This window comes from Carassius auratus, chromosome 18, assembly GCF_003368295.1.
Source record: "Carassius auratus strain Wakin chromosome 18, ASM336829v1, whole genome shotgun sequence".
In the NCBI taxonomy this organism is placed as follows: domain Eukaryota; kingdom Metazoa; phylum Chordata; class Actinopteri; order Cypriniformes; family Cyprinidae; genus Carassius; species Carassius auratus.
Genome location: NC_039260.1, coordinates 8,609,845 through 8,620,410, shown reverse-complemented (window position 1 = coordinate 8,620,410; position 10,566 = coordinate 8,609,845). Strand labels below are relative to the sequence as shown.

At 37.9% G+C, this 10,566-nt stretch overlaps 1 protein-coding gene across 1 annotated transcript; it reads right to left on the bottom strand.

The window, feature by feature from the left end:
• Positions 1-3,393: 3,393 nt before the first annotated feature.
• On the bottom strand, positions 3,394-8,151 carry cbln1 (cerebellin 1 precursor). The gene is made up of 3 exons (XM_026287426.1): positions 7,891-8,151; positions 7,350-7,469; positions 3,394-4,457 (listed from the first exon to the last, which is right to left on the bottom strand). The coding sequence occupies exons 1-3, from the start codon at positions 8,143-8,145 to the stop codon at positions 4,260-4,262; spliced, it is 573 nt and encodes a 190-aa protein (XP_026143211.1). The 5' UTR covers positions 8,146-8,151; the 3' UTR covers positions 3,394-4,259.
• Positions 8,152-10,566: the final 2,415 nt, after the last annotated feature.

Genomic DNA, 10,566 nt, shown 5'->3' with positions numbered 1-10,566 from the left:
CTCTTTCTGCCTTAGCGTTTAAGGAAATAACTACCACTGAGACGTCCTCTAATTGCTTGTCACTGGCCATGGTTTTAGGAGCTAGATTTTGAAATTGGCGAGGTTGACAAACATTGGGACAGAAAGACGTTGTCCTTTGCCAAGAGCCAGTAAAGAGTAATTTGGTGTCTGACAGAGAAGAAAGATAAAGATTATGCTCAACCCATTTATTCAGTTAGCAAAGCTTTCACTTATCAAATTGAGTTGTCTGATTTTTTTCTACAAAAGTACAAAATTTCACTGAATTATTATACAGCCTACAGTGTTACATTAGAATCTGTCTGCTTACATTTACAAGTGATTAAGGCAATACTGCAATTAAGTGAAAGATAATACCATGCTCATACTGTAAGTACAGTACTGTGGTTTTAATCACACTAAAGACAGAGTGAAGAGACCATTAAAACTTGGGGCCAAATAGGCTACGGAATAAATGGAAATGATCTCAAATCTCTAAAAATAAGAGGAGAGAATCAAACACCAAATTGTAGAAAAGAGGCCAAACAAGTGAAAACGCATTACCATATGCATGGTAACATTTGACAAAGCTTCCAAAGCTTTTACTGCATTGCAATAACATCTGATATTATTTGAATAAAACAATTTTGTAATAATTTTTTTCTACAATTATGTTTGCAAGCCTTTATTTTTGCTGGATTTATAATTTTTAAAGCATCTTTGTCACTTTGACTCAGCTCAAAACATGTTGAAACAGAGTGAAAATTTACATAAAACTTTAAAATAAGAAGTAAAATAAGTAAAATATAGAAAAATTGCAAGAAATAAAGCCACACTTCTATTTTAAGGTCTAAATGAGCTTCAAATCATAGGGCAAATAAAAATTATGTGTATTGCTTGGTACAATATATATATATATGTATATATATATATGTGTGTATATATATATATGTGTGTATATATATATATATATATATATATATATATATATATATATATATATATACACAAAATGGCGGTCAAAACAATCACATTTCTGATCTAATAATCTAAGTAAGGTTAATGCAGCTGCGTTTAAATGGCTTTAAAATGAGCTTTAAACGTTCGTCGTAAACGTATTTATCCAACCCAATTCCTTGCATAATCTGAGTATTAGTGTACATGAAACCGTAGCCATCGTTATGTCGCACAATGGTTCAGCTTGATGGTTTTTTTTTTCAGTCACCCAACAAAAATCCACCTTCTTTTTTTCTCCGTTCATGTAACTACCTCAATCTACCCCTCTATCAATCTTTAACATGAACTCACTTCCAGGAGAGACACCATATGGCTGTTTTTCGTCGTTACGGGTCGCTCTAGCGTTGCAGTAATGAGCAAGGCCTAGGTCTCTGGGAATCTAGTCAGAGCAGGAGAGATGGATGACGTGCCTTCCTCCAGTCAACGGCGCCAGGCTCGCGCCCGGACAGGCACCTGGCACGTGCCACAGTGTGGAGCATTTGGCGCGTCTCGCGAGACCCACTCCATAACACCGCGCTCACACGCCGACATAAATCCAGATGAATGATTTTATATTTTATCTGATGACTTTTATTTTATGGCTGATTTAAGAGTCTAATAAATGTCGGTCAGTCCTATGAGTTCAGTGTGTAGTGCGCCTTACTCAGGTAAAGAAAAAGTGTATGCACTGATACACTACTGTAGCCTATAATATTTGATACAACTTGATTATCCATTATATTTTGTAAGAAACAAAAAGTATGTTCACAGTAGATATCAAATATGATACAGTAGGCTTCTCTTCTCTTGTCTTGTTTTTTTTATTTTTTTTATCTGTATCTCTCAGTAAAGATTGCATTTTTTGTTTTGCCCCCTACAATGAAAACTACAGAGCATTAAACATAATATTACATACAGTGACAAATAATATTTATATGCGAGTTATAGAAGTATAGTCTGTTACAGTGTTATAATAATCTCATTAATTTAAATGGCATTTTTGGCCATATAAATAACTACTGCACATAATGGCACATTTTTGCTTAGTTTTGATTTTGTTTTTCTTATGTGTGAGTTTCATATTCTTACTATTTAATATGGGCTATAAAAGCCTAATGTTTCAAATAATCATCAAAGACCTTTTCTCGTAGATTTCCTTTTATACTGTTCTATTTTCTGACTATAATTTTATATAAAGTGTTGCAGGGTTAGGAAACTGTGTAGCCTCTGTTTAATATATAATGCAATATTCAAACAATGGTAAAGACTGATCTTGAATCATAACTACACAAATTGAAAATGTGCATTGCACTTAAACATCAACATGTTATAATTACCACTTAGCCTAAGTAAATTTGTTCTTTTTCTCGATCCATTTTCCTCTTCACTTCCTACATGCCCTTCAGCTCTCATTCCATAGTTCTGCTCAGACAAATGATATGCGTGCAGACACTAATGAGTGGTTTTAAACGGGCCTGTACTGTCTGGGCGTAGGCCAGCAGGGACACTACGGCTCTTATGGTGCTGTGTTAACATTTCACAGCTCAACACTTGTCTATTCACCCTCTTCATATCCTCAGAACGGTGAGCACTGAAGCAGCAAGTTTTCTTGAGAGGGCCCTCAAACTAATTTTTTGGCATTGTGAAGAGATAGCGTTATAATGTGCTGAGGTGAGCGTCGCCTGTCAGAATGCTGAGCTCCTGCTGCTATGTTGGAAGAATAGGGTGAGGGTTCATCTCTGGTTCCATTTTTGTGTTTGTTATTATGCAAATACAAATATGACTCGATTTCAACCTTTCTGTCCAATTATGGGTATTTTTAGTTTGGTTACAGCTCTTGTGAATGGATACAGCTAAAATAAATATGGGATGATGGAGACTGTCATCAAATGAAGCCAAAACTCACATCGATTAAAAATCCCTTTCATGGTATGAAATGCCTCAAGGACAAAGCAAAAGTAAAAATGAAACAAATTAAAATAAATAAAGAGTAGGAAAGATGTACACGCAACATGATTTTTGTGTAAACAGTGGGGTTTGCTTATTATGCAAGTGCTAATTTCCCCCCAGGAGCTCATTAGAGCCTTGAGTGCAGCAGAGAGAGGCCCCAATCACCCGGTAGAGAGAGAAAGAGACAGAGACAGGGAGAGAGAGACCAGCCAAGCATATCTACATCATGAGAGAGCACAATGAGACACACTGAGAGTGTGTCATTGCGTCTCTGTGGCACACACACACACACACACACACACACACACATAGAGCTTTGTCAGGAATCATTTTAGTGAAATGATTTGTGTCTGTAGCTCTCTAAAACCTGTAGGCGACAATCTTAAAATTTCAAAAGCACAGAATCAGATTAAGAAAAAGTACCATTTAATTTTTATTGAATCAAAGAAGAAAAAAAACAATGGTTAATTGATTAAAAGGGAGGATTTTGTCTGCTAAATATTCACATATATCTTACAATCAGTGATAATAAAACTTCATACTTTATAGTATTTCTGATATAGTTTCATCTTAGCCACATTTGTTTTACCGAAACAAAAACAAGAAGCATTGGTAGTTGGACAGCAGCCTGAAAATCCACACACAATCACTAAGTATTAACATTGAAATACAGAAATACAGAGAGTTGACGAGATTCAGTTAGGTGTTGAGTATATCATAATCATATAGAAACTTTTTTTAATGTATTTATATATGTATATATCCAGTATGCAGTCTTTTCGTGGGGATTCAGAGATCCTTCAGTCATGACGGAGCAAAGACGCCCTCTCAGAAACAAGAAAGGGTGAGCTGGAGGAAGCCAGAAAAGAAGGGGCGACTGAACTGAGAGGAATGACAATGGCATTTAAGACTCACAGTATGTACGTATGGATAGAATATACAAAGATGTGACCAGTGTGAAATGGGGGTCTGGGCTCTTGAAGGACAATCCTCAAAGCAGATGAAGACATTTGAGGGTTGATTGTGATGGGATGAGTAAGAGGGGGGTGGGAAGGGCTACGGTCCTCGGTATGCTTTCTTTCCATATTATTTCAATTATCATAAGGATAATAAAAAAAAAAGTTTTGGCTGTCCAGAGCTGAAGTCAAGCAGCAGAGCAAAGTGAGTGTGACTGAAAGCCTGCCACACTAAATTTTCCTATATGTTTTCTTTACATTCTCACTATTATTCTATCTCTTATCTGCCCTCATATCCCTTCTATCTCCCACAAGCCGGCGAGCTAAAGAGCAATAGTCCCTCCGTGGCGTGCCTCTCCTCTACAGAGGGAAGACCAGGAAGCCGGAGAAGGTGGAGTACTTCCAGCCGCCCATCAGGTTGCCTCGCTCCAGCTTGAGGTAGGCGCGGTCACCTTTCTCCATTTGAATCAGAACACCGTTACTGGCCGCTTCACGTGTGACGTCCTGATCCCCGGCAAAGGCGGAGATCACTGGCCAGCCATTGTGCATCAGGCTCACCTGGAACATAGAAGCATATAGATTAGCTGGTCAAATCCCAATAGTGCAAAAGGACGTAAGCTCGTACTTTCTTTTGTCGGTCTAATTTTGCTTTAAGAAAATGAAAAATTTTGTATTTAAATAACGAAGCAGGTATTGCTCAGCTGAACAAAAAAAGCATACAAAATCCCAATGGGGCAATGTTATTAGTATAAATCAAAGCCAGTTTTAATCTCCTAAATAACAATAATATGCATAATCTATATATGTTTGTTCCCTTTCTTTTGCACGCTGATAAGTCCCTTGATAATACAGTAGGCAGCTACCCATGAAATCATAAAAGTTGATCAAAGCATTTATTGGCTTTTGCCAGGGGAAATGAAAATGGCACATTGCTTTATTTGTGTCTGTTTTCCTACGCCAGCCATCTTCAGACAGAGTCAGAAGAAGAGCAAAAATGACATTTGATACGGCAAAAGATCTATCTGTGAGGAATGAGCTTGAGATTATTGGAAAGGCACCTTTGAATGTTGTGTGTGACCATCAGATAGACGAAACTAGATGCTATCATTATCAATATGAAAAAAAAAACACTGCTACACAAACCACTACACAGAGATAAAAAGCCACAACAAACCCTCATGACTCAATGCATTTGTTCCCAGAATCACAAGTGAGAAAATCATCATGCACTCTATACCATTTTTTTCGGCTCCCTTTCACCTTTCAAAAAACAAACATCCAGCTTTAAGGCCCTGTAATTCTAATTCTATCCTCATTCTTCAAGAACATGTAAAACATATAAATGGACCATTGTATGGAAGAACCCAAAATGATACGTCAGAATGCGAACGGATCTTAACACAATTTAATGCTGCATTTAACAGAACCAACAGACAGCTTCCTGTCCAAATGACGCAGTGGAGTGATGGAGGACAACCCCCCTCTTTCTCTCTCTCTCTTTCTCTCTCTCCCCCTTCGCCTGTCTCAGTCATACATAATGGTTGGGCACGAGTGACGACAAAATATTTCCTCCTCCTTTGTCATATCTATTCACAGGGTCATTATTTTAGGTCAGAGAGTCATTTTCTTAATTACCGTCTGTCACATCTGTGAGTTCAAAGAGAACTGTGCTCCACAAAATATGGGCAGTATATCTGCAATCAATATTCAAATGCATGACTGTCTGCTGCTTTGTCTGTGAAAAAGTGTTGCTTCAAGCTTTGCATAAGAAGAACTTTCTGTGACACTTTGCCTCTCATTGAGCCTGACTCCTCAGTCTGTGTCAGTATCCACAAAGCTTACAAAATATGCATTAACTAAATCATGTTTGTGAGTTTTATGATACAATTAACTTATAATGAAAACAACTGACTAGAATTTTAAATAGACAATGCCATTCCTTGATTTCGACACCTAACCAGACCAGAATTTTAAAAACTTTTGTCCATCAGACTCCAGTGTTGTCAGATAGACTTGTCCTTTGAGGATTTAAGTACATTACTCTACCACAATAGAAAATTTACTATAGGGATATGACCAGGGTTTTGCTATAAAATAGCTAAAATATATGTACACCCAAAGCATGCAGTTTTACTTCCAGACAAGTCAGAGATCCATACAGATACTGTGTGTGTTGCTGGATTATTTATGAAGCCTTTCAGATCACTGTGTGTTTGTGTGTGTGTGTGTGTGTGTGTGTGTGTTTATCATATGTTCTGCATGCTAATAGATATGCCTGCTCCTCCCTCTCAGATCAACAGAGTGGAATTCATGTTTTCTTTGAAGTACTAAGTGTGAAGTGTATATAGAAGAACAAAGAAAATATTTATTCTATCAGCTAAACAAAGCATTTAACACATTGTCAGCTGTGTTACTCCAGCCAAAATAAGGATGGAGTTGAATTAAAATAATTATCTGTCCAAGATGATATGCTTAAATATTATATATATATATATATATTTTTTTTTTTTTTTTTTTTTTTTTTTTTTTTTTTTTTTTTTTGCTTTGTCTGGACACATTAATTACAAACTAGTTATAATTAGTTAGTGATGAATTAGTAACCAAGCATTATTAGAACAATCCTTTTGTTTTAAAAGAATCATGTGAAAACACTGTTCTGTCCTCAAAAGTCTGGCCTTTCACACTTAATGGACAGCACACCCTATAAGCCCATAAGCTCGACCTGATTGTGCGCAAAACTATTGCATCTGATAAAAAAGGTAAATAAATGTATAAGTTACAAACATACTTCTTGTAATTCCTGTGGGCACGGTACAAAAACTTAAATTTAACTAAAATTTAAATAAGCCCTGCAATACAAGAATATTAAAGTGCTTGCTCTTTTAATATTTGCCCTTATTTAATGATTCTGTAGGTTAGAGCTTTGGTTTCGATATTGGTTTGTGTCGTATACACAGCATTGTCTTTAATTAGTTAGTGTTTCAGTGCATTTCAGACATGATTAGGGAAATGTGTGATTTGACTGACTTCTAAAATCAGTCTTCGATCAGAGCGGAATAACGGGATGTAATTGTAAATCCTCTGAGAGACAAAACAGCGACTGCGCATTAATTAACCAAAGACAGCCTATATATTTATACGCATCGCATCTATAAATATATTATAATATATATAATTATTTCATTAGGCTATTTGTGCTGTGCAGACTTCTACAAAAACAGGCGGCGAATCTGTCACGCGCGTTCTCTGTCCATGGTCCTGAACACGCGCCAGTCTTGTCTATGCGCCAATTTTTTTGGCTGGTTGTTAATCTTGTGCTAATTGAGGGAATAAAACAAAGCGTTCCTATCTAGGCTTCTAACAGTGTAACATTTCGTCACAAACTTTACGGTCTCATTCGCACCACAGAACACTTCAGACACTGGTGAGCACAAAGGTATGAGCACTTACCTGGATCGTTTGACGATTATACACTTTCACTACGTGGAAATTAAAACTGTATATCCCTTTGCGCGGGGCGAAGAAATTGCTCCTTTCCTCATCGAAACTTTTACCAACGTTCACAAGTACCTAAAGGAAGATGCAGACATCAGAATGGAAGTCAAATAATGTGTAATATCGCATCTTTTTACTTTAAATTTTGTCTCTTATTTGAAGTTTTACAAAAGAGCAGCAAACCGTTTAAAGCATTTCGTGATTCATATACAAGAGCAAATAGAGAATAGTTTTATGACTCGAAAAAGAAGTTCACGGTTATTAGATATAATTGAAAGCCATTAGCCTGTAATTGACCTTTAACGAAGTAGAAGGAAATGTGACACCTCCCCAGACTACACATATCAGTTAAATGTTTAATTGTTCTGATATTTCTTTGATTTTGTGATCAAGTTTGTAACAATGACACAAAAACCCTCCGGCAATTCCCAACCGGAGAACGAGTAAAAAGTAACATCAAACAAAAGAAGTGCCCATTTCCAGAGTGAAAATGTACCTGATCGAAGTAGATCACCATTGTTCGATTGCTCATCTCCGACGGCTCGTGGTTCGTGTTCCTCACCACGGAAAAAGCCACTTTGGCGCTTCCCGAGCGCACCGATATCCCAAGAGCCGTCCCAGTGGGATCCGAGGTGGGATTTGAGTCGCACACGACCAAGCATTTCCCCTCCAGCACGATGGGTTCTGTCTCGTTCTGTGCGTATACATGACACACTAACCACACTGCGCCTAGCACCAACGTCAACATCATGCCAACTTCACTCCGCACCTAACAGCAGTCTTCTCGCAAAGACGCGGCGCGTTCAAATCCCAAACCAAAACCACTCCAAACCTGTCCTCACTGTAAAACCAAGTCCTTCCAAACAGTTAAAGTCAAAACTACAACAGTTTTCCCCCTCGTCCCTGTCTCAGTCCGTAGTGGAAGAGCCGAATGAAAGCGGATCAAGGCCCTTACCGAGCTCGCGCGCAGTAGAATACATAGCGCGTGGGGTCCGTCTGCTCGCGCGCTCAATTATTGATATGTGAGATATTAGAAGTGAAACACAAAGGCTCGTGAGCGCAATCCTCCCGCCCTCCTCGCTCTCTCCTCCGGACCCCCAATCAGCGCAGGAGACGGTTTTTACTTTTCCAATCCTTTTCCAAGCCAGTGCACGGACCGCCTCTTCTCGTGACAGCGTCAGTGGGGTCCCACCCCTCAAAAGAAGTATCTTACAGGTGGACCCTACTCAGCAGACAGAAGGGGATGACACCCCGATCCTCGGAAAATGGGGGCGCGTTATTTTGTCATCGTTCTACCGGACACAAGGACGCGATTTGTTCTTCCGTGTCATGTTCAAATGTTACTCAAGATGAATGGATTGTGAGCGCGAGGAAACTCAGCGGAGGTTGTCTTCACGAACGCCGGGAGGAAGAAGTTCACAAAGTTGTTTTTGCTCACTGTCGGACACCTATTGCTGAGAAAAGGACACTTCACGAGAACCGTGATGGTTAGACATTCTTCTACAGATGGACAAGCCAGCTTTAAGCCGGGAGGACTATTGTATTAAAAAAGTTATTTTAACAGAAAAAAATATGCTACAGCAAATAGGTGTTAATTGGTAACCTTATGAAATTTAAATGTAATTTCACTGTATTAAAAAAAGAGAAATGGGGGGGGGGGGGGGGCGTAGAATTAATAATTACCATGTAGCCTACTTCATTTGCATTAACATTTTATTAACATTTAACAAGAAATGACATGTCGTCTACTATGTTTTGTTTTTAGACACACTTTAAAATGGTAATAAATAAATAAATAAATAATACATTCCTGGAAGAAAAGAGCAAAGACTTCCCTGCAAGAGATTTCGCGTCGCATTTTATTAGGCTATAATTTTGCAATAATTTACGTTTATTAGGGTGTTACATGTTTTGACTTAGTTGTATGTTGAATTATTTCATTTGAAAGCTTGGTGGTGTCTCATAATACTGTGGTTTCCGGGCCTATTTTTGGCTATATTTCATATTTAAAAAATCAGTTTTTGATTAACGCAAGTCGTAATGTGGCCTTCTGTTTAAACACCTGTTCAATTATGGCGGTTATCATTAGTCTATTTAACATTCTACAATCTGCTATATTCCACAAAACAGATTTGAATTGTTCAAGTAGCCTACAGTATGTTGGTAAGTTAAAATCAGTTAAAGAAATAGTATATAGTCCATAGTTGTGAAATGTAAAATACACAGGCACAATCCCTCCCATAACGCTTGAAAAGTTGATTTTTACTGTGAAGTTCTGGCAACCACGGATGAGAGCTTTCTATTTTACATTTAAAATAATTGTATACAAATGTAAAACACTAATGGAACTCTTTCAGTTAATTCAATAGAAATCAATATCATATTACACTTCCAGCTGACTGTAATATACTGACATAATATAACTCCATCAATCTTAAGCACATTTTTTCTCATGAATTATGCATTGTGAACACATGGGAAAGCCTGCTTAGGATATATATGCCACAAAATCTAAGGAGCGTATGCTGTTGCTCAAAATATTTCGCCCAGAGTTTGAACATGTTGATGGGATGTGGCGTCTGAGGCCCGCGCGACTTTCATTTTTCTGACAGCACTCATTCTGCGCCAGCGCAGTTGCTACATGACATTTAATAAATGAGATCACTGAGCAGGTTTTAGCAGGAAAAGAGACATGGCGAGCTAAACAAGAACAGAGGACGAGCTTGACATTTGAAAGAAACAGCAACAACAAAGCATAGGAGAATACGTGAGTTGAGCTGAAGAGTTCATTAAAATAGATGCCATCCTATCAAGGAGAACAATTTTTAGTTTTTTTTTTTCAGTATCAGACCTGAAGCTGAGTGATCTATACACACACACACACACACACACACACAAACATATATATATATTTGTTGAGTCACAGAGATTTTTGTGCGCACACCAATGTATGGACACCTGCTGTTAAGGTGAAAACAAAGAGAATAAACAGTATCTCACCACCTGTATATCTCACCGCTATATCGCAACAGGAGCGGACAGCATACTGGTCTGCAGTAAGCAAGACACCTATTCACTTTATCAAAAGAAATGTTCTAAAGAAGAGGTGTTGAGATGTTCAGTGTTCAGTGCAGCTCTTGTATTTGTACACATGTTCAATACTTATTTTATA